The sequence below is a fragment of the Lytechinus pictus genome, chromosome 4 (genome assembly GCF_037042905.1).
Source record: "Lytechinus pictus isolate F3 Inbred chromosome 4, Lp3.0, whole genome shotgun sequence".
In the NCBI taxonomy this organism is placed as follows: Eukaryota; Metazoa; Echinodermata; class Echinoidea; order Temnopleuroida; family Toxopneustidae; genus Lytechinus; species Lytechinus pictus.
Genome location: NC_087248.1, coordinates 11,533,667 through 11,559,974, shown reverse-complemented (window position 1 = coordinate 11,559,974; position 26,308 = coordinate 11,533,667). Strand labels below are relative to the sequence as shown.

At 35.7% G+C, this 26,308-nt stretch overlaps 1 protein-coding gene across 1 annotated transcript; it reads right to left on the bottom strand.

Annotated features, from left to right (window-relative positions):
* LOC129259017 (xaa-Pro aminopeptidase 1-like) lies at positions 1-21,793 on the bottom strand. The gene is made up of 23 exons (XM_054897284.2): positions 21,231-21,793; positions 20,516-20,613; positions 19,621-19,737; positions 19,011-19,074; positions 18,055-18,162; positions 16,929-17,069; positions 16,320-16,487; positions 15,628-15,753; positions 14,327-14,408; positions 13,951-14,042; positions 13,210-13,370; positions 12,629-12,715; positions 11,523-11,588; positions 10,773-10,843; positions 10,043-10,120; positions 9,533-9,604; positions 8,641-8,737; positions 8,096-8,165; positions 7,510-7,614; positions 5,841-5,906; positions 3,054-3,151; positions 2,020-2,118; positions 1-1,455 (listed from the first exon to the last, which is right to left on the bottom strand). The coding sequence occupies exons 1-23, from the start codon at positions 21,274-21,276 to the stop codon at positions 1,249-1,251; spliced, it is 2,319 nt and encodes a 772-aa protein (XP_054753259.2). The 5' UTR covers positions 21,277-21,793; the 3' UTR covers positions 1-1,248.
* Between the last annotated feature and the right edge of the window lie 4,515 nt (positions 21,794-26,308).

The following is a 26,308-nucleotide window of genomic DNA, read 5'->3' as shown; positions in this document are numbered from 1 at the left end:
TATCCATATTGCAGAGGAAAATAAGCATTTAATAAACAAACTTCATTACTCACAAGGCGTGGATAATATGCATCGGACCCATGCGCTTCTATCAATACCCTGCGTTCATTTTCCCCGACAGTAATTTGCATAATTAGTACATATATTTCCTAAATTAAAGTTATTTGTAAAAAAAAAAAATGTTAAAAAACACATATACCAACACACACAGAATCTTTGGAAGAAAAGGCAATTTGAATAGTCTTACTTTTACAAATATTGCTAATGGCCGTTTGTTATTTACAAGAAATGTATGAAGGAAATGAGCAGCAGGGGAATAAATTAGAGGTTACGCTATCGTCAAGGTAATATTTTGCTTCAAATATTTATATCTAAAAGCCCGGACCAAATTAAGCACAAGGATAGTAGGTAATATGATATTGATTAGACTTCAATATATTTCTATTGATCAAGAGTTAATTTCAAACTGATTTGTTTTCTTACTGTCAGCCAACTAATGAATAGGTATACAGCTAGTTTGGGAAATGTTCAATAATTCGCACAAAATTGTCGACAGTAATTACAACGTATTACTCACAATAGGAGGGTTTGTCTAATTTCCACAATTATTTGAAAGAAATACAACTGTATATAATTCCCATAATGCATGAATCAATTACATGGATATTGCCGTCCATGCATCATTCTATTTGTCCACATACGAGCATCATTTACGATACTGGGTCTGCATTTGTCACGTTTTCGTCGTGAACTCTCATCAAGTGACGTAAAACCAGTGCATACTGGCAAGCTGTTTTACCATAATATCCTTAATAATATAAATCAGATTTTATATCACTGCAACTTATGGCGGCCATCATGGGCGTCGATCGCTTTCGCGCTTTCTATTCATTTGAGGGCAATGACGCTTTGAATTATTACGGATTATATGCCCCAGATGAATAGAACTTTCTGCGGATCGACACCATTGAAGGCCATAATATACTTGAAGCCCCCAGTAAGGAATTACCTGGGAAAACAGTAACTAAGCCAAAATGGTCGTTACTTTCATATGAAGAACCAGGAATCGACACTTCTTAACAATTCCGTGATTTTCCGATGTAAAAAAATGAATTGTTGATATATCAAGAAATCGGATTAAATAATAACTGGCTTGCCCTACGGGCGACGTCATAACGTAGCTAAAACGTTTAATGTGTGACCCCCCCCCCCGTGTTAGACGATATAATGAAATCAATAAATAACATTCTATTTTGACAAGAAATGCGCTACAATCAAACAAATTGAAATCAAGATAGAGGTGGTTGCCATGGAGATGGATGACGCGCCTCCAATGTATTCCCAGTCGTATTTCTGGAATCTGGTTTTGGAAAGCATCCATTCACGAGCATTGCCTGATAGTTTTCCATCTAACTGTTCACGAATCTGGGTGTTGTAGTTGTTATACCACTCCAACTGTGGAAGGGGAAAATTAAGCAAGATATATTTTAGAGAGAAAAAAGGTTTCCAGCATATTATACTGGTGTCAACATAGCGTTATCTTTGACCAACAAAATAAAAATTTGTTACTATATTTTTTTTCAAAAGCCAAAAGAATTATGTTCCCCTAAGGAAGGAACGACCTAATTCCAGAAAGTCATGATAGTATCCCGTCAAATGAAATGTCGAAAAATTTATCATCATTTCTCATATTGATATATGTTCTAACCAAATCAATTTTACCTGGAAAAAGTGATAAAATATGTTTGTTTCCTAGTAGTAAGCGAATTTAGTATCAGTTAGGGTTTGGTTCCTGGTGGGTGTTTCATAAAGCTGTTCGTAAGATACGAATGACTTTACGAACGACTGGTGGCCCCTTCTTGTGCTAGATGATATATCCCTATGTCATTCATTTAGGGCATAAGAGCATGTTCTAGTCGTTCGTAAAATTGTTCGTAATTTTACGAGCAGCTTTGTGAAACACCCACCTGGATCCAGCTTTGGGCGTTAACTAAGTTAAGTAAAGTCATGATTCATTACCTGTTTTCTCGTAAACATTTCGAAGTTAATCAACCGGGGTTCAAAAGGCACAAAAGATATAACCTCGAATTCAAAATACTCCTCGCCGTCCTTTCCGTACTGCATGGGACAGAAAACATTTGAATTGCGAGTGCAATCTGAATCTATGTCACTTGTACATTGCTTTAAATTGAGAAGATTAAAGACATTACAAAAGAATAACAAACTAATATATTAAATACACTGCTTGCCATCAGTGGTTTAACATTGAATTGGGAAAATGTTTGATAGTCTCTGATACAGAAAATGGAAATAAGTGAAACATTAATATGTATTTCATTAACATGATATATTGCAGAAAAGGGAAAGCTATGAGTGCAGGGTTTTGGTTTATTCATCATTATGGTGTATCTACATATCTCAAATGATACATAAATACATAAGTAATGGATAAGGTTTTCATAATGTGCATGATTCGCCTCCTCCGTTGTTGTAATTTGCCTCTACAAGGGTCTACATACAATGACTGCAGTTTTTATTTATTTATTGATTGACAAAAAAAAACAGTGCACAAATCTCAACAACAAAGTACATTCCCCTTTGTTGTAATTGATTTAAAAACGGTGGATTATCATTTTACAAAACCTAACTATACGATTGACAAAGTCCCAAGGGCTGACCATCAAATATTTCGGTTTTATATGAGAAATCTTTCTGAATGATGCAGCCATTCAGCTTGAAGAGGTATTATCGATCCTTATGATAGACTTTAGTAGAACCCTTCCTTTTCAGACACATGCTTTACTGTAGACAAACATGTATTTGGTTATAATTCACCACAGCTGCGTATTATTGTTATTGTATTATGTAAAAAAACATATAAATATACATGATAATATGTATAATAATAGCTTGATTTATGTAGCGTTGTTTTCTCCAGAGAATGCAACGTACAGCTATTATTATCACGGCTTCTTATCTTGCATTTGATTGCTTCATTGAAAAGGAAATGAGATAAAAGTCTTAAATCTTATACAATATATCTAAAGAATTACCGGTGTCTCCGACGGAACCACCTGCAAGGCGTTTGTTATCCGAACCCCGAAGTCTTTGTCAGTTGTACTCTCTGGATCTATGTTGTAATAACCAGGTCCTGTACGGGTGATTTATGGGAATACAAACTGTTTAAAACAGAATGGACTAATTTCATCTGTTTATGCAATATCTCGTGTGTGTGGTCAGCCATTTTTTTTTTCACTTATTGAATTAAAAAGATCGTCGTGTTAACAACTCAACCACAGCTGTAAGAGACGTTAAGAATCTAGTAATATTATTTATATTTAGAAGATTGATCTTGAGCTTCATTCCGTTTTTCCAAACGTTGAATCTTGTAAAATAACTTTCTACTGTAGATGTATAGGCGTTGATATTTCAGGGATGATCAACCAGATGCCCAAATTCAATTCAATTCAATTCATTTATTTAATCTTTAAATTTTTTCATATTTACAAAATATAACATTTAAAACAATTTTTATAACACAATAATACCATGAAATCGAAAGGAAAGGAGACCAACTAAAAAGCAGAGCTTGTAGGGTGAAGGCCCCCTTTACAAATACATTTGATGAATTAAAAATAAGATTTTAAAAAAAAATGAGGAAAAAAAATGAATGAGATCATGAATGAAAGCTGTTGAAATTTCCTTTTATTTGGCACAGTGGGGGGAGATGAGGCACTAACACTCGAAAACTAATATTGGGTTCAAATCAAACTCTCCAGACCTCGTTAACTGGAAATTGATAAAGGAAGGGAAGATATTAGAATTACATCATGGCATATTAGTGATGTACACAAACATATACTGAATTCCTTTAAACCGTTGACGGTCACAAACTTGTATACACTGAAACTGTGGCTATTGGTGAAGAAAACGCAATACTGAAACTCGTCAATTGAGTATTGGTGACCAAACAAATACTAAAACTCGTTAATTGACTATTGTTTAAGAAACAATAACTTAAATGCTGAAATACGTCGATCGACTATTGGTGACAGAAAAAAGGTGTGAAACTACTGATGAAGGCAAAAATCCTGCTGAAACTCATCGACCGACTTTTGATGAAGAAATACACAATGCTAACTCGTCAACCGACTATTGTTCAATAAATACACAATGCTGAAACTCGTCAACCGAATTTTGTTGAAGAAATACACAATGCTGAAACTCATCAACCGACTACTGAGGAAAACACTAACCTGGAACTCGTCAACCGAATTTTGTTGAGGAAAACACAATATCGAAACTCGTCAACCGATTATTGAAGAAAACACTTCGTTGGAATTCGCCAACCGAATTTTGTTGAAGAAATGCACAATGCTGAAACTCGTCAACCGAATTTCGTTGAAGAAATGCACAATGCTGAAACTCGTCATTAGAATTTTGTTGACGAAATGCACAATGCTGAAACTCAACAACCGACAATTATTGAAGAAATGCACAATGCTGAAACTCGTCAACCGACTTCTGTTGAAAAAAAAATAATGCTGAAACTCGTCAACCGACTGTTATTGAAAAAATGCGCAATACTGAAACTCGTAAATCGACTTTTGTTGAAGAAATGCACAGTACTGAAACTAGTCAAACGTCTTATTTAAAAAAAAAACACGCAATACTGAAACTAGTCAACAGTCTATTAGTGAAGAAATGCACAATGTAGAAACTCGTCAACCGACTTTTGATGAAAAAATACATAATGCTGAAACTCGCCAATCGACTAATATCTAAGAAATGCACAATGCTGCAACTCGACGACCGACTAATAACACACAAATTTGAAACTCGTCACCCGATTTCTGTTGAAGAAATGCACGATGCTGAAACTGATCAACCGAATAATTGATGAAGATATACACAATGCTGAAACTCGTCAACTGACTGTTATTGAAAAAATGCGCAATACTGAAACTCGTAAATCGACTTTTGTTGAAGAAATGCACAGTACTGAAACTAGTCAAACGTCTTATTTAAAAAAAAAAACACGCAATACTGAAACTAGTCAACAGTCTATTAGTGAAGAAATGCACAATGTAGAAACTCGTCAACCGACTTTTGATGAAAAAATACATAATGCTGAAACTCGCCAATCGACTATTAAATATCTAAGAAATGCACAATGCTGCAACTCGACGACCGACTAATAACACACAAATTTGAAACTCGTCACCCGATTTCTGTTGAAGAAATGCACGATGCTGAAACTGATCAACCGAATAATTGATGAAGATATACACAATGCTGAAACTCGTCAACCGATTATTGACAAAGAAATGCAAAATGATGAAACTCATCAATGGACGATTGTTAAAGAAATACACAATGCTGAAACTCGTAAACCGACTATCTTTGAAGAAATGCACAATGCTGAAACTTGTCAACAAAATATTGTTGAAAAACGCGATGCTGAAACTCGTCAACCGACTTTTGTTAAAGAAATACACAATGCTGAAACTCGTAAACCGACTATTTTGAAGAAATGCACAATGCTGAAACTTGTCAACAAAATATTGTTGACAGAACGCGATGCTGAAACTCGTCAACTGACTATTGTGAAGAAATGCACAGTACTGAAATCCGCCAACCGACTTTTATTGAAGAAATACACAACCGACTATTGTTCGGTTAAGAAAAAAATGAGAACATTAAATGCTTAATAACAACATTGTTACATCAATTTTCACTATCATTCATGTCGAGTTTTGTTTGAAATATTTGTCGGTGATGTAATGAAAATAAACAAGGATTGTACCATGCTGCAACCGATTAAGGCTAACAAAACTTACCATTCGAAATTATCATGTTTGCATGAAACGTTTCATCTAGTGTGTAATCTCCAATATTGACGGGTTCTGAAAATGAACAGAAATTAGAGTGGAATGAACAAAGGTTAAACATATTGACTGGAACCTGTAAAGACAACTTAAAATGCCTCAATGATCACCAAAACGCAATCTGTTATCATGATATAGAGTACGCACTCTTGTATTAAGAAACTAAGAAAAAACCCTAAGATTACAAAGATGTCATAACAAATATGCCCGCCTCGTATTAAACGCTGATTATTATACCCCTACTGTTCAATTATTTAATACGTAGTTTAAAGTGGCAATCCATACACACTATATTTAATTATCAATATTGCGTTTTAGTTTATAAAGTATTAAATGGATTATCCCCTCCATATCTCAGAAGACTAATTAATTACCGTCATACCATCTACCCTACTCGACATGTTCATACCAATCAATTATACCTGCCTAAACCCAAAACAGATAACAAAAAAACGTTCCTTTTCTTATATTGCAACCAAACTTCTCAACAACCTACCACTTCATATTCAAACATCCCCTTCCCTCCAAATCTTCAAAAGACGCCTTAGGAAACACCAGACTCATTGAACAAATTTTCTATGTAACCACAATGACCACTGTCTTATCATGTTTTTTTTGTTACTTGTAATGATTTTTGCCCATCATGCTCTGTCTTTGTGTTTATATATCTTTATCCTTATCCTTGTTTTATACTCATTTCATTTATGATTTTTTCTATGAAAAGCGTTGTCTTTATTTATTTTCATTCACTGTTGGTATTTCTGTATTTGTTATGTTTATTATGTATGTACATTTTGACAGGGCTCCCTTGTAAAGCAGGCCATGTGGCTTGAATGGGACAACCCTGTCTTTTAAAGAAAACGTGAATAAATACATAAATAATAAATATTTTTTTCTTTCCGAGCCATCTTCATAATACCTTAGGGGTGTTAATTTTACAATAGAAAGAAAATTTACATATGCATTTGTTTAAAGTTTTCGGTGTTTATTTTACACGCTATATTCTTTTCTAGCTGGAATTCATATAACATTAGTCGTTTTACTGATATATGTTCGATACGTCATGGGTCCCGTTTCATAAAACGATAAAATAAGCAACTGAAATCCGCCAATCTGATTGGCTGAAAGTAAATTTGTCATAGAAATTGTGAATTTGACCCCTAATGATATTGCTTGTGACTTATAGTCAGTGGGGCGCGCTAGCTTTCACAGGGAGTGGATTGTTATTGCTGACCCCAGAATTTGGTAAAAGCATTGGAAATACATGTGACAGAGATAGGGGTAAGCAAACTCGGTATACCAGTGCTTAGCCTCGGGAAACTATCACGGCAGGGAAAGTGAGATAGTGACCTTACCATAATAAGGCAATTTCCAGTAACGACTGCTGGTCATAATTCTCATTCATCCCTGGTTGACTGACATCCGAATAGTGTCAAATTCTCCATGAAAGCCCACAATAATTTCCTTTAAATAAGACTTAGGTACTATTTTAATTGAACTAGTTTACTTTTCGGGAGCTTTACCGGATGATTTTGTGGAGTTAAGACCCCACTTTTTCCTTCTCTTATAAAAAGTGACAACAACAATAAAAAAAAAATTAGTATTCTTTTTTCATACGCACCTTCATGCACAGTAAGAAACTGTCCTAGGCCGTAGCCAGTGGGGTGAATATAATCTAATCCCACGTTCCACAGATGCTGACGTGCCAAAGCATCGAGGTCACGACCTATACCGATATAATATTTCATAAAGAGATATTTGATGGAATAATATAAGTTGTTAAAATACCTCGATGAATACAAATGAAATGCCATAACCGCCAATCCATGAAGTTTTTTTTTAATGATCCACTGGGAAATGGAATGCATTTATACATCCAATCGGTGATAAAACACATTTCAAACAGAAAATATCGAGCAGTGTGCAATAACACGACTGGTAAATCAGAAAATACTGTATTGGAAACGCTGAAACGATTCTAAACTAAATCGATGGTAACAATTTGATGTGTCTTAAATTGATAGAAAGCGCGCGGTTTTGAAACCGGCATCTGTATGCCTTTAAGCACACCTCACGCGGAAGAAAGAGCGCAGTGAATTAAATATTTTTTTCTAGAATGGAAAGTCATTGTCAATACAAGTAACTGATGTCGATAGAATACAAATGGGAATACTCCCCTTCAAAAAGAAATAAAATAAATAGCTTACCATAGACGTTTGCTCGAAATGAGGCATTACACAAGTCTATATGACCAAGGAGAACTCGTGTATAGATTTCCTGTATTAAAAGTAAGATATGATGAGAGGGGGGGGGGGCGATATGAAGGAGAATAGAGAAAAAAAAACGAAATAAAGTTTATGTAATTATGAGAGGAAAACAATTAGAAAGGGACAGAAAAGAGGAAGAAGAATAATAATAATAAGAAGAAAGAGAAGTAACATATTAAGAAGGGGAAGAAACATGAGAAGGAGAAGGATAAAATGACGTCGACGAAAGAGAGGGAGATGATGATGAACAAGGAGATCGAAGATGGAGAAATTGCATCAAATATTGTTTCACTTTTGTTCGATACGGTTTCGTAATTGATTGTTTATTTCTCTTAAGAATAATTATGAATCCACGAGGCAATGTGAAGTTTCGGAGATAGCAAATTTATTGTAGAATGTCAATGCTTACAAATATTTTTGAAATACCGAATCGAGTCCTGTTGTAAATAAATACAAATAAAATCAATAGAAAAGGACAAAGTTACCTTCTCTAGCATTGTTGGTTCCTCTACTTCATAATAACGGGACAGATCAACTTCCTTGGCAAAAAAGAACGCTCGTGAAAGAGAGGTGGTCCCTTCTCTATAAAAAAATAAACGATTAGAACAACTCAAAGTTAGGAACATTGATTATGAACAAGTGATGGTCATTTATCAAATCTAAACCGTGGAAGCGTCGTGGTGTAGCGGTTCTGACTCTCGACTGGTAATCAAAGGGTCATGTGTTCGAATCCCACCGCGGCGTACCATCCTTTGGCAATGCGTCAATCAACTTTTGCCACTCCCCACCCAAGTGTTAAATGTGTAGGATGCGAAAGCCTATGTAGTATGCCTGGCAACCAAGTCTTATACCTCTTGTTGGAATGCTCCCAAGGGAGTGGAGAAAGTTTAAATATTGTGTGTAGACATGCCAGGATCCGATAACTCGGGTAGTATATAATATATGTGTACTTAGAGAGGTCGTTCCGATGTATTAAGCGCTATACAAAAGCAGAAAATTATTATTCTTATCATTCTTAGCTGCATTATCATCGTCAACCGACTCTTGTTGAAGAAATGCACAATGGGATAAGGGAAACTATTGTTGCATGTTGGTTGGGATACTATAAATTCATTACTTTATTTCACACTAAAATCATAACAAAGGAATACATAAATGAGAAAATAAAGGACTCGGGACTTCTCTGAATAAACAGAACACGCAAGACATACATAAATAGCATAAATTGCGTCAAAGGTCTGACACACCAAGGCAGTTGGATGAAATTTGAAATAATATAAAGTGAATATTTCAAAAGAAGATGGCGTGGGACCCTTGTAACCAAAATTAAAATCATGCTTTCAATCTGTTCTGAACATGAATAAAGGAAATAGTTACCTGTACTGAGCACCGATGTCGTAAAGGAAGATCTGTCCGGTAGTAATGGGAACACGATCGTTCTCCTCAGGACTGAATAAAAATGATACATGGCAATGATGAAATCATTATGGTGCAGGTTTTATGTTTGATTTGTAGGACTGGAATACAAAACAGCGCATGTTTCGTTTTTTGTAGCTATTGTTTGTATGTTTCGTTTCTGATTTTGGTTAGTTGCATGGTGCTTTACAAATAATTGTCATTACTAGTCTTACCTCCTTTACGCTGTAATTTGTATGGAAAGAAAATATATCATATAAAAACGAAATCATGTTAAACTCTTTGTGCTTATTCAGATGTAAATCATTGCATGATGTACACAAATCGACTTCAAGTAAAACGTCTTGTTATGTATGTATCGCTTCGATTTCTTGTCCAACAACTTATTCCTTTTTAACAATCCATTCTTTTTATTATCTTTCAACATTTTTGTTGAGAAGCATGGTGTGTATTTAATAAAGGATCACTTACCGGTAATAATAGTCTGCGCTGTTTGGTCCGAATGCCGATATCGTTTCATAGCTTGGATACATGTACGACTGTTGGTAGCTTCAAGACAAAAGGGGAATTATTATTTATTTTAAGAATAGCGTGACACTTTTCAGTAATTCAGTTAATTAGGGACTATAATAAAATGCAATTCTCTTATGTTTGCATTACGTATACCACCTACAGGGTTTTTAATTTATTATAAACATGTTCGCATTGTTTTCGTTTTGATTACCAATGAGCCACCATCCTATTTTGGTAAGACATAAGTAATCATCTGCCACTCTTCGACCAGGATCAGCCTATTGGTTCGGTGTGAAAAACAGTATCCGGTCGTACTACCACCCAGGGAGTGGAACGTGTGCACTTTATTATGCAGGTTGGCTATGGTTCCTGATATCAATTATTCATGATTGATGACTTCAGCAATTAGAAATAAAATGATAGGTGCTATAAAAGTGATACTGTTTTTAAAAACCATTATTACTTCCTTTATTTTTGTGTTCAGTTAAACCAGTAACAATAATTATAATATCACCAACATGCTTATAGCGCATATCACTGCCAAATGCGTCCCTATGCGTCTAATTGGATATTAATTAGACAGATACACCAAAAGTGTATCAAATAAAATTCAATGATGTGTTGCTTATGACAAGTAAGGAGTAGAAAAGAAAAATATTTTAAAACATGTTTAAAGAATTCAACTTACGTTCGTATAGTCTGCAATCTTTCTGCGGCCATATATTCCGTCAAAACTTCCGCATTTCCCTCCTTGGGGTTCTATTGGAAACAAGACCAGACAGGACAAGGTATTTTTTTCGAAAATTAAAAGAAATATACTTCAAGTATTGTCCAGAATCCATTAAAAAAGTTAGCCAGAATATACTAACAAAAATCACACAAGCTCGTTGATGTATTGAATAATTAAAATGAGAAACACGAAGGGATATTTTCTTCGATATATAATTTGAAATTCCCGCTATAATTTGAAAACATGCATGGCCTATCACATACAAATTATATTAAAGTAGATTTCTGTGTATATATATATATGGCCTTTATATGACTTCATGCATCGTCAATAGAATGGCTCATTACGCCATGTAGTTCTACTACACACCCCTTTCTTTTAAAAACTTAATGTACTACTATCTTCTCCTTCTTCATTTCTCAGTTGCTTCCATTTCTCCTCCTTATCTTCCTTTCGCTTGATAATAAAGATCAAGCAATTATATGTGATATTATCATCAAAAGATCGTTTCTGAAATAGTGTCTATGAAATTGCTTTTATCACGTCAATGTAAAGTATAGCATGGAGGGGTTACAGACAACAACTATATCTAACGAATATTCTATTAGCCTAAACGCAATCTAAATCCTCTTTAAATTAATTCCTCGAGGAATCTTTGAAACGGTATAATTAGCAATTTCATTAATATATTTTGAAATTCTAACTTACATTCATATCTTCTAATAGCCCTTGCATCCATGTTACCATCTCTATCATAGTTGATGATTCGATGAGCTAAAAGAAAAGAATGAATATTTACCAAAAAATAATAATTGACCAAATATTTAATTATTCGATTAAAAGACAAGACAAGATAAATGTATAAAAAGCACAGTTGGTCTATCGTGCTTTGATATTCCTAATGCTTATGCTACAAAAATTAAAATAACACTGAAATGCTTCCATGCGCACCTGTGTCCTTTATAAAGATCAGAGAGTTTTCGCAACCACTACACGGACGCTTTCTGGAACGTTGAGCCCTCCATGACAAAGCAGGCTTTGTAGAAAATGGGTGAATCAAAAAAGCATAGTTGTCCTGGACTCACGTCTTGGACAAACGACATATTTGGAACTCTTCGTCAACCCCGAATCTTATATAGGACGATCTACTCTACCGGTTCATTTAATCTTCAACAAAGACTTTTAAGCTGTCCATTGTTATTTGACGGGCATTTTCAATAGATCTACTATGTTGTAGAATCTGTCTCAGTTGTGATTGCGAAAACTCGCTATTTAAAAGGCCTTAAAAGAAAACGCGATCATACTTATTGAAATGGGAAGTTTGTTCTATAGCAGAGAATCCGAATGCACCACCCGAACGAGTCGCCTTTGTTTTATGAAAGGTATTTTTAAAAGGAATCTACATGACTGGATCTTCGCAGGTTACGTGATGACGGCTCTAGTTCATGGAAATCAATTCTCAAAGAAAATTAGGGACTTGGCCATTCAAGGTTTTATCATGTTTATAGACCAGTAAAAGTATCTCGAATATAATTTTGTAATAAACAGGTAACCAATGCAAATCTTTCAGAATAGGGGTGATATCATGTAAAAATTCTAAAACTGTATCCCTACCTCCCCAAATCATTCAACGAATAAATATATAACTTTTCAAGGAAAAAATATTGTCGCAGACAAACCCTGAAACTGGCATATATATTCAAACTACTACAGCAAATAAAATATATTTTCGGATCTAATTTGTAAATCTTTTTGGTATCTTTCTTTATGTATATATCAATCACGTGAACTTTACATTAAAATATTTCTCTTACCATTGCTTCTTTCATGCTTTCCACTTCCTGTTCATTTTTGATAGCTTTCATTAAAAGTATGGGAGATGGTTCCATGATGTATTTCCTCTGCAATGGAATAAATAAGGAAAGATGAAAAAGATGCAATGTGGGCATTGTATGGATTCGAATTGAAATTCTTCTTCTGTTTCTTCTTATCATCTTCCTCCCCTCCCCTTCTTCTTTTTCTTCTACATCTTCTTTTTCTTCATCTTATCAATTCCCCTTTTCTGCTATCTCTTCTTCTTCGTCCCCTTTTTCTTCTTCTTCTTCCCCTTCTTCTCCTCCTCCTCCTTCTTCTTCTTTTTCTTCTTCTCCTCCTCCTCCTTCTTCTTCGTCTTCTTCTCCTTCTTCTTCCTCTTCTTCTTCTCCTTCTTCTCCTTCTTCTTCTTATTCTTTTTCTTCTTCTTTTTCTCCTCCTCCTCCTCCTTCTTCTTCTTCTTTTCCTTCTTTTTCTTTGTTTTTTTCTTTTATCTATATCGGCATTACTTCTTCAAGTTGCAAGAGGAGAACGATTAGGAAACACACACACAAAATTAATATATGAATTTTCAAATGCTTACGTCATCATTGTTGACCTTGTTCATGATAGCATCGTAGACAAAATAGCTTGATGAATTACTAAACCAGATTTTCTGAGAGAAAACCAGATTGTTCTCGACAGTCAGGTCGTAATAGAAGGAAGACAGTCCCTTTGCTACGATACAAGTTGAGCGACTTGAGCCTGTCAATTTAAAAACATTTTTATTATCTCTATGCTTGATATGGAATAAAAAACGAATATGAAATCACAGATTGTTTGCAAATCTATTCCCTCTTATTATTAACAAATCAAAAGATACATGAAAATTCATCGGATATCATTTTGTATTGATCAGATGTCTATGTGTAAAACAGATTATTCACCAGATATTTAAATTGTGGATACGATTATTGAAGTTGACCGGATATTATTCGCAATAAAACTGACAATGATGTACATGAAGAGTAATGAACCTCGAATCAATTACCATATAAAAGCATTCCGATTTGGTAAATCCAGAACCAAAAAATACTCGTATTCATTCAAACTCGATGGTGTCGATTGGGCACTAAAATAAGTCCTATACGGATTCGCCCATTATATGCTATAAACTTATCTATATTATGAATATATTCATGAAATGAAATACATCGATTTGTTTCTTATTAATATGGTGATAGTATAACTGGTAATATATGACATAGTGGTACGGAATGACACATGTACGTTCTTATACCCGAATGACATAGCAGATAATCACAATCTTGAACCCGTAACTTACCGGCACACTCCTGGGAGTCCAGGTCCAAGTGTTGACGGATTTCGGGATACCGTTCTTTATCTAATCTCACTCCTGTATCGTACAAGTACAAACTATAGCAATGGAAGATGGAGGGGATAGAAAGAAATGAATGAATGAAATATGTATTAAAATATGCAGATTCAATTCTGTCTTTGAAAGTCTGTAAAAGTATCGGTCATTCAGGTGTCCGGTTTGTGTATTTCTTTGAACTAATATCTGTCATAAATTGCTAGGTAGCTTGGGACAGATTTATGGAGCATGATTACAAAGACCCAGTATAAATATATGCATGTTTATACAATCACTTAATGTAAATCCCGACTGTGTAACAGTGGTTTCATCATTGGAAACTTACTAAATATAGCTGAATCCAACCACTGCGTACGATATGAATAGAGGGTTATAAGGCACATCTTCACCACGGAGGTTAAAGAGCCCTGAAGCAAGGAGGATGAGAAAGGGAAAGATTTGATTAAATCATAACGAATTTATTCAATTTCAAAATATATTTAAACCAATGTTTATATCCACGTGATTAATTGAGTATTTAGTAAACTTGGACCCTTCATAGTTATAAATATCAAATCAACATCATTGTAATCATCATCATCATCATCATCATCATCATCCTCGTGATTATGGTCGTCATCATCATTATCATCATCGTCATCATCATCATCATTGTCATCAATGGCGGATCCAGGGGGGGGGGGCACATCCGGCTCGTTCCCCCCCCCCCCCCCTTGAGAGCCATAATCAAAATTTGTAATGTAATGTAAATATGCCATTTTTACCCAAGTTTGCCCACCTTGAAAGTGAGGACCTTTTTATTTTTATTATTTTTTGCTTGTCAAGTATTCCGCGGACAAAATGATCTTCAATTTTAGGTGAAAACACCTTATTTATTATTTTTTCATTTTGCTTGTCAAATATTCCGCGGACAAAATAATCTTCAATTTTAGGTGAAAACACCTTATTTATTATTTTTTTTATTTTGCTTGTCAAATTTTCATCGGAAAAATGTGCCCCCCCCCCCTTTGGAAAATCCTGCATCCACCCCTGATTACCACCATCATCATCATCAACAACACCGTCATCACTACCATCATTTCATTCCATATAATATACATTTTATTTCATTTATTTTACGGTAAAACTTGACATAAAAATGCGTCAAAATATACTCTGCAAGACCGTACGGATCATCACAAAAAACGACGATTGGAAGTATACAATGATACATCAACCGTCATTTTTCAAATCGTCATCTTCGTCACCCCCCTCACTGTCATTATCTTCTTCACCGTCGTCATCACCACAAACACCATCTCCGTCATCAACAGCATGACCCCAATATTACCACCAGTAGGCAGCTGCACTATCACCACCACCGCCATCATCAGCAAAATATCACAAACTAGTAACAATATCACCACCTTCATCACCACCACCATCACCTTAACAACCACTACCACTACCATCACCACCAACACCGTCATTCTCACCAAAACCATCACCACTACTGCCACCACCACCACCACCGCCACCACCACCGCCGCCACCACCACCACCACCACCACTACCATAACCGAATCCCACTAAATTCGGACCGTGGTATATTATTGGATAATAATACTGTGGAATATGTATGCTTACATGCAATCTCGTCAAGCCCTGTGATAACGAGTAGGTCGCAATCTCTCTCTGCCATTATCTGTCGAACATTCTTAAAGTTCGGTTGATCAGGCATCTCTTGGAATATCTTCTGTCTCCAAGTATATCCTATGGAAACAACGTAGAAACATCAAAACTACGGACTGGTTGATGGAAAATAATCAATAATTTCATCAAGACACTGCTACCGATATAAAAGATTAAAATTCTATGAAATAAAAAGCTCTACAATAATGAAGATCTGTTTTATTTTTAACATATATTAACAATGCATATGGTGTTTTAAATGTGGGACCTGTCTGTCTACGACAAATAAAAATACAGTGATTATTTACAATAAACTGCATACCAGGTTTGCAACATATTTTCCAAAATTAATTCCATCTCTAATGTAGGTTACAGAACCGGATTCATTGTCATTACAAGAACATAAAGACCCAAATGTATTTCAACCTTTTTGTTTAAGTTGTGTTTTTTTCTTTTTCGTGTTTGTTTATTTGGTTGTTTAATTTGTTTCAGTTATAGAGACCATCTTAGTCATCTTTAAGTATTTAATCTGTCTTGATTTTGTTTCAAAATCTTTTATCATATAAGAGAGTGAGGGAAATGGATGGAATCGCAACCCATTTTAAACTTCGGCCTTTGTCAAATCGAGCATTCGGCTGACTACTGACCTGCAATGTAATCGCCCTGAACCTCAAGCTTCTCGCCCGGGTAAGGGTCTTTCTCACTCTCAAGATCTTCCCATGTGATGTCCACCAGGTTGTGTTCGTCGTCGTGGGTTCGAAATTGCATCGACCGAGTCTCGCGACGGTTGGTATCCGTCAGATCGAACCAGTCCCCTAAAGAGGGTGGGATGGAAAAAGGGAGAGGGGGTGGGGGTGTGAGATGAAAAGAATAAAGGATTGGAAGAGAGAAAAGACGAGGAAGAAGGGGTATATCAAAGAGATGGAGTATGTTAATTCAAACACTTCTATATTGACCAATTAAAAAACTGCATTCACATTTCATTTTAAATGATATAAAAATGAATCCTAAGCATATAGAGTTTGACTGGGGTCGACTTTCATTAATTACATCCATAATCTATCATATCAATCTCTGTTGGTCTAATTTAGAGACCATTTATGGACCTATTAGTCTTTTCGACGAAAGAAATATCAATACTACAATCTAAATATAATGAATATGTAATAATATAAGTATAAGTATGCAGAGGTATTCATTTATTGCCCTTTCCATTACTTTTTAAAGAAAGCTCATCCTTAATTTTTTCAACTTACTGTAAGGCATGAGGCGGGGATCGAATCCTACTTGGGATCCGGCTGGCATACCAGCTCCGGGTATGAAATTGATATCATCCGGATCGGTTGTCCGATCATCTCGGATCAGCCATTCCCATGGAGTCAAGAAATCATCGTCACCTGAAGGAGTAAAATATTTCATACACTTCTTAACATTGTAAATCATGCAATAGTCATCCTGCGAGCTGGTTTGTTTTCATTTGGTCTACAAGCAGATGCATAGCCTAGATCCAGACTTTTCAGATAGCCTTATATTATAAATTCGGTCAAATTACAGTTTGGTCTACACTGGACTTGATTTAATACCATCTTAGTCTAATTCTCATTTAGTCTAATGCCCAGTTGGTCTAGTTTTCTCTTCGTAGACACAGGGAATTAGTTTTTTTTTTAAATATACTTTTTACTCTTCTTGTAGGAAACGTGTTGTTTTACTTTGCCAAATGAAAATTTGCCTCACTAATCGTTCATTTAACCATGTATTCAATTATATTAGTCGTGTTGGCCAAGTGGATTTTCGACAAAATCGGTATAGCCGAAATAAAAATTAGACAAATTGTTCAGTATGATAACGGTTAGTAGACGAAGTACATGGTAGTGTGCCTTAATATTAGATCATTTGGGATGAGACCAATGATACAAACGGCAAATAGACGATATGAGTGTACGTAGACCGGTTGGTAAATTACCATCTACTGTAGATTAGGGAGAAGAGGGTAAAGAGCAAATGCCATCATGATTTGTCATCAGTGGCGTACACATGGGGGGCCTGGGGGCGCTTGCTCCCTCCCCAATTTTTTCACGACCAAGAAAAAAGAGAAATAAGAAAGGAAAGGAAAGAATGAAGGAATAAATATGATATTATTTTCTGTATATTATGTAAAAATTTATGACGAAATTTGATTTTTATAATAAAAAATGTCGAAATTTTTGCTCACAGCTTTTAACAAATTTTGCCCGATACGCCATATCGTGCCCCCTGAACATTTTTGTTTTTGTGGGGGAGATGAGTTGAAACTGAATAAAAGCAAATCAATCAATACAACAAAACAAATTAAATTAGACTGAGTTAAAATCACGGCAAGTGACTTCAAAAGCAACAACCTACCGAGGATCATGATTTCCCAGTTGCAGTCTAACTGCTGCTGTGCGAGTAATTCAAACTGCGGCTCTGTCCATACCGCGTTCCCCCATTCTAAAGTGACGATGGCAAAGCCTTGAAAACAAAAGAAAACAAGACTTCAGATGTTCAGAGGTCAAACAGGGTAAGAATAAATAAATACTTTGAAATAACGTTGTAAGTCGGTTAACTAATGAATATGTTTTTCCCTCATAGACAGCTTTTAAACTATACGAGTATCATACGAGCATGACAAGACATTAAGGAAGCATAAGGTTAAAAAAGGGGCACATATTTAGGATCGTAAAATCTTAATTAGGAAAGTATTGACTGTATTGACCATTAATGTAAATGAAAAGACAATTTGCCAAATCTCATGTACCTGGTTTCGTATTTTCTTATTCATATTCCAGTTAGATTATTTAGAACTCCGGTGTTCTATATTACTATGATTATCTTGAAATATCGTTTACCCGATTTGGCCAGGAACAAAGGTTATCCAAGATATCAAGGTGATAACAGGAGGACCGACGGCTTACAAAATGTCCCAAAATGTATTTCATTTTGATGAGCATTAATTCATTTTAGCATAAAGATACCCCATGAAAGTTCGACGTCAAAAACGGTAACATAATCTTTTCGAATCGTGTTTTTAAATGAACAAATGGAATTGAAACTTCTTTTTTTTTTATACACTACAAGTATGCATAAAACGTAAGTATTGTTTGATGTGTTTTGTGCATTTATGTACATAGAGGCCGCATAACAAAACATTTAGAAATCAGTATTCACTACATTGTTGAAATATTAATAAACAAAATACAAATGAGGTATATTATCATGTTTCTATGAAACAAAATAACATTATTGCACTATTCTGAATATATAGAGATTATTTTTCCTCTTTTAAAGAAAGGAAATTGATGTGAATGACGAAATAATACCTCCTGTGCCGTTGAACCCGGACATGAAAAAGAGTCGCCTATCGGGATCAGCTGGGTACTCACTCTAAAAGAATGTTGATAAATAGGTTATGTAAGCATTTCTTTCTGTATTTTTACGAAATGTCACACTGGAAGCAACTTATGAGGTGCTACTTTGCACTATTCAGAAAAATGGGTGCAAACCCGGACCTGTGTTCTTTATTACATGTGTATAGCATACATCCCCTTCCATCATTTTTCATAAAACATAATTAGCCAAAAGGACATCGTCTACATAGGACAGAACTTCTTAATCTTCAGGGACAGTAAGAGTTCTATGCACAATGACCTGATGGGCATGATGGGTGACATGTCATAATTATGCTCAGTTCTCTGGTCTTAATATCTCAGAGGGCATAAGGTTAGAGTTAGGATTGTAAGAGAGTTTTGGGTTAAGAATAATGTAAAGGTAAGGATTGGGGTTTATTTAGGTTGGGAGGTTGTGTTTTCTGTTTGTCTTAGCGAGCAAATTTTCCATCGGAATAATTGTTAAAATATATGGCACCGACTTGGTGAAATATATCAATCCAAGAGTCCGTTTGACTAGCTTGTTATATTGTTAGTCACTAACCCCGTGTGCATCATATCCTGGGATGATATAAGCCTCGTACTGGAATAGATTCGTCCTCATCTCTGTTCTTAATCGGTCCAACTTTACATCCGAGATGACTGTACTTGGTGGATAATTCTAGCAACAATGAAAAGGGATTGGAATATCATGAACAACATGCAGGCGAATCCAACATTTACGAGGGAGTACTTTTAAGAAGAGAAAAAAAAACATGGATAAAAACGCACACACAAAGGTTATTACCAGGCACGAGTGGATACTTCCTTTACACACACTCACACACAAACATACTCAATTTATTTCATTATCACAACACGATGGAATATACCCACGATCAAACAAGATGATTGAGAATAAGACACTGTTAAGTATGGGAATCAAAATGCTAAAAACTTAGTGAACCCCACCAGATCCTTCCTCTTGAGTGTTGAATATATACAACACTACTACAATGTCCGGCAAGTCCACAAAAACAAACTATATTGAATAAAATATTTAATCATCTGACTTCTCGATCAAATGTCTAAAAGTTGGCAGAAAACCTGAACACTTTCAAATATGTTCATTTTCTGGTGGGGTTCACTAAGTTTTGTAGAATCACTATACATATACACACACACACACACACACACACACACACACACACACACATATATATATATATATATATATATATATATACATATATTCACTCTAAAATTGAAGAGCTACGAAGATCTAATTTAGCTCTTAAAGAGCACCTCGGGCTGATTTTTCTAGTTCAAATTTGAACAAATCAGCACTCCGAAGTGCATGCAGTCACTATATACGCTCTTTAAGAGCTAAATTAGCTATTCGTTTTTAGAGTGTAGGCCTATATATATATATATATTGGATAACAAATAAAATCACTAACCGGTGGATTGACATCACAGTTTCTGACATCAAGGAGTGCTCTCTTTCTCCTAGTGTGGATCTTCCGATCACCAGCATGAGTGTTGCTGATCAACAGAGCTATAGAGATCAAGATAATTATTACAAAATTAGTCAAGTATGTTGTCATTGATAAAAATATGATATTCCCAAAAATGATGTAGACATTGTTTGGTAAATTTATCTTACACTTGTAGAACTGTTTTAAGAGCACACAAGGCTGCTATTCTTTAAGGAGATATGTAGACTCTTTTTAAATTCATCTGATTAATTACGATTTTTTTTTTGTATCTCAGTCAAGCTCTGTGAATATGATAGGACTACAAAGAAATCACTAAACCCTTGCCCCAAGATGCAAAGTTCAATTATGTATTCCATACTTGTAATTACATGTATTGGATATTTTAAAACATATACATGTACATAAAACATACATAAGTCTATTATGTAGGCCTACATACCTATTAGCTGAGTGAAGAACATCATAGAGTCACGTTACAAAACAAATCTTCCTAAATAGAATATTAATCACGGGATAGGCCCTACAAGGTACTGAATTGATAATATAATAATTGTTATACATAAATATCTTTTTTAAATATCATCCCAGAGAGGAATAGAAATTGAACAAATTGTCTTTTTGATGTCATATACAATAGGCGTATGGGCTGAAATGACATCGTAAAATCATTACTTACCGGCAACCGCTACAAAAACAACGAACTGCAGCTTCAAAGATGCCATGGTTTCTTAACCATATAAGAAAGCAGAAATTATCCAGTTAGAATATCCGATTTAGTATCATTTGCCGTTAGGTTTGAAAAATGTTTAACACGATCGAGTATAGTAGGCCTACGTCTGTTAGCGTGTGTGCACCCTATACGTTCAATGTTATTTTGCTCTCGACGCGCGAGTTAATAATTTACAGATAAATCAAACAAACCCGCTTTATATATGATCGGGACGGTTAGGAAGGTGGTACAACCTGGGTATCACACTTATTTGATTATTATGATTCATAATAGTCTGGAACTAGAATAGTGAGGATAAATCTTCCCCCGATTACAAATTACGCGTCGTTAATTCACATTCCCGACCTTTCGTTTGAGGACGCGCACGCTTATTTACGACGGTAGTTGATTTTGGAAGAGACTTTTTGGGCCCGTCATCATGGTCGTAAAACTCTGTCCTGCAATGCAAATTGTGTGACATGAGATGATTTTTTTCGTTTCGCATCTGCCGACGGAAACATTCAATATGCGTTTCGTGTGCAAAATTCTGGTTGCTACTATGGTAACAGCGATATATCCGATTGAGGACGACTTTCCAAAGCCACATTTGACTCCTCCTAGAGCTCGAGAGGCCGCCCGGGGGCCACTTCCATTGATTCATGGGCGGAAATCCCAGGGGGGACAGGGGGGACGTGTCCCCCCTACTCAAAATAGTAGGGGGGACACAATATCAAATGTCCCCCCTACTATTTTTTGTCTTTTATGATGGTAAGAAATACATCATTCTAAATCGAAATAAAACATGTATTTTGGGACGAGTTGGGATGAGACGACCGTATTTGGGATGATAACCTTTTTTTTGCTTGTCAAATTTTCCCGCCCCTTGTCCCCATAGGCGGATCCAGGGGGGCCGAGGGCCCCCCCCCCCCCTATTGGCAGAGCAAAAAAAAAAGAAAAAAAAGGGAAAGAAAGAAGGAAAAAGGAAAACAGGAGGGAAAAGAGAGGAGAAAAGGAAGAGGACGACGAGTGCATGAAATAAGATGAGGGAAAGACTCGGAAAATAAAAAGAATCTTTCGTGCCATAAAATAAAATTTTCCCTCGCGCTTCGCGCTCGCATTGCCTGTTAGGTGATTAACATATCTTGTTCAATATGGAGCTAAAATATCAAGTTTAGAAGTCAATATGCAAAACATATTTCACCTCGGAGATCGAACTTTCATTATTTTGTGTGATTTACAAATTGATTTTTAAAAAGTGCTCTGTACAAATGTCAGTTTTATGGTCTGAATAATTTTATCAACATTTGCTGCTTGCGCTGCGCGCTCGCAAATTTTGATTTATCAGGTACCTATTACTTTTGTGTATTCCATAAAGTTGTCAAATTATCCCTTTTCAGGTCTGATTGTCAAAACGTATCAGCTAGCGCTGCACGCTGGCATTTTGATTGGCGAGTTATGTATATGTTTCAATATTGATTATACAACAAAACTACTTAAAATCCCCTTTCCATGACGGTTTATCAAAAATTTTAGCTCGCGATTTGTGCTCGCATTAATGGTTAAAAACATATTAACTGATGCATCCTATTCATAATTACAAAAGTGAAATGTCCAGTTTTTATGCCATAATATCATCAGATTTCGCGCCCTCATTAGGCATTAATAAATATAATATTAATTTAATAATTAAAATGTCCCTTTTGTTTCATCTCGCGCTTAGCAAGAGGAATAGGAAGATAGTCATCACTTTCATGACATGTCGTAAGGATGTCCCGGTCCTATGTCAAAACTCAAAGTAATAATAATGAAAATTTTAGCTCTTTTTTTAAAAGTGCAATCCATATCCACCTTACAATTTTCCTACAAAGTGCTTGAAATATAAAGCTGTAATTGACTCTTTTTTCAGATCGGAATATCAAAGTTTCATGATTAAAGATGTATTTATAATGCCTAGATTCTAGGTCTAAATATGAAACACACGCGCGCATGTTTATTCAAATACTCAACTTGTTCTCTATTTAAATCATTATCCAGTTTCAGATCACAATATCAAATTTTTTCTGCTCGCGCTTTGTGCTCGCATTATTAATGTAGGAAGACCCCCTATTACTCATCCTTTTCATGATTTACAAAACATTGATTTTGATTGATTTATTTTATTTAAACACGGTAAAAAGCCCACGATCAGCCTATGGCTGTTTACAAAACATGAACAGAGTGGCCCATTTTTAGGTCTAAATCTCGATTTTTTTTTCTGCTCGCACTTCGCGCTCGCATCAATTGTTGAATTATATAGCTATCCTGTTCACGATTACAAAAATTGATTAAAATTTTCCACTTTCTTTAGAAATTTTCAAAATTTTTCAGCTCGCGCTTCACGCTCGCATTTTTTGATTGTTGAAATAAGTAACGCCTTCATGGCTAAGTGCAAGCAGTCCTCAACAGGTACCTTTTCAACAGGTACGTATATAAAAATTTTCTGCTCGCGCTATGCGCTCGCATGATTAATACTCATGATTTACAAAACATGAATAGAGTGTCTCGTTCAGTAAATATTATAGGACTAAATCTCGAAATTTTCCGCTCGCGCTTCGCGCTCGCATCAATTGTCTACTTATATACCTATATTCTGCTTGAGTTACATAAAGTGCTTAGAATTTCCATTCTTTAGGTGAAAATGTCAATTTTTTTTTAGCTAATTGCGCTTCGCGCTCGCATTATTTGATTGTTAAATGCTAACTGCACGCAGTCTTTAACAGGTATCTTTTCCATCAGTTCATTTCTGCTCGCGCTTTGCGTTTGTAGTAATTATTAAGTTGCATACATATTTTTTTCAGGATAACAAACATTGCCCAGAATGTTCAAATTTTAGGGAAAAATACATAAAATTTCCAATAAATTAGCTCGCGCTTCGCGCTCGCATCATATAAATAAGGATTATGATATTATATATGAATTTATAAGAATATAAAGCTAAGAAGTGACTAATGAGGACTACCCCTTCAAAGAAACAAACACAAATCATCTTCGAGCTGCCGATCGGGGGAAATATGGCTGAAACAAATTCCCCCCCCCCCTATTGGCGAAGACTGGATCCGCCCCTGTGTCCCCCCTACCTTTTGGGAGAGATTTCCGCCCCTGCATTGATTAGTGGATACCAGGAGCGAACACGCGTAAAAGGGGACAGAGTGGGCAGGTACGTTACTTATAGGCCTATGTAACGTAATAAGGGTGTCAAAACGATGTTTAAAATGCTGAAAAAAGGGAATATATATCCAATACTTGTAGGGTTTCACAAGCCAAATACTTGTTAAGAGATGCATTTTCATAATCTGGAAAAGAATTGCTTCCCTTGTTTAGGGTACTTTTCGAAACCTCATGGTCGTGCCTGGTATCCACTCATCAATTGAAGTGGTCCCCCCGGAATTTAAAATCTAATCCCCATTTCTGGGGAAAGTAAAACATAATGCCCATTACATCGTGTGCGAGAGGCATATCGTTTGTGTAGAAGGAGTAAACAAAAGAAACAAAAGAAACAAAGAAACAAAAGAAACGAGTTCAAACGTATTGCATATGCTGTGCACATATCAACGCGTGCGAAATTTTCGGCTGGAGAGGTTGATCTGACCCATAAAATCAATTGCCAGTGATCCACCAATAATCCACATTAAATGTAATATCGATTCGATGGACTGTAATGATCTATATCTAAGCCTTCATTCAGTAAGTTTGTCCTCACTCAATATGTACTCAATTTGTTTGAAAAACCACTTTCTTATCCATGTCATAATCTATTTTAGGTCCTGCATTTCGAATATCTCCAGCCATCAGTCGTAATATACATGCATGTATGGTGGGTGTCGCGGAAAAGGATTTTGCACACGAAAAGCAGATCTGTAGGGCCTGTAACCCCCCTGTAACACAAAGCTTAGCATTGATTGTAGAGCAGTTTTCTACGTTTGATTCTATTGACTATAATGCACAATCAATCTTAAAAGACAAGTGTATGATTAAGCGTTAACTTTTGTGTTAGGGGACCCTAATATTAGCGTCCGTGAGGATTGCGAAAGGTCCCAATTTTTACAATATCACATACCGTGACAGGCGAGCCTTTGCCAGGAAATGACAAGCAATAATAATTTCTATATTTTCGGTGTACATTAATTGTACTAATCCAGAAAAATATAAATATTGTAATATTGTGCACGAGCCCCCCTCTCAATCTCTCTCCCGCCCCCTCCCTCTCTCAGTGCAATGGTGTATATTGATATAATAAGAACAAAGAAATATGGGGTAGGAAGGAACCTCTCCACGCTGCAATCTAATAGTTTTGTCATATCTTTATAATTCCGTATTTAATAACAAAAAAAAAGGGGAAATGCCCCGGTCAAAAAAAGGAATTACACAGTATAGGCAACCTATACGGTGGTGCCTTATGATAGGCCGGGCGATTTCGGTAGGCCTATATCATATATGTTCAGGGGAAGGATGCTCATAGACTCCATCCCCTCTGTATCTCGGTCGTGGACAACTTTTTCTCCCCCCCCCCCCCCGCAGTGCTGAAGAACGGAGGAAGTCATTACAAGAGTCGGATCCATAGTTAATAGTCACAATGATGCAGATGATATGATGGTGGTGGCGATAATGATATCGATGATGATGATTATGATGATGACGACGACGATTATGATAAATGTTATGGATGATGATGATGCGAATAATGACGATGATGATGATGAACATGATGATGGATATAATGATATTGATGATGATGCTGAAGATGATGAAAATGATGATGACAGTGATGATGATATCATGATAATGATATTGATGATGCTGAAGGTGAAGATGATGATGACGATGTTTATGATGATAATAATGATGATGTTGTAAAAGTGGAGGAGGAGGATGATGATGATGGTGATGATAATGATATAAAGATCTCAGCCGCGTATCAAAATTTGTTCTTTATACGTGTTTGAGTGTTTTTGACATTTCTCTGAATTTCTCTGTTGCTATTTTTAAATACTTCTTTAGAGATGGAA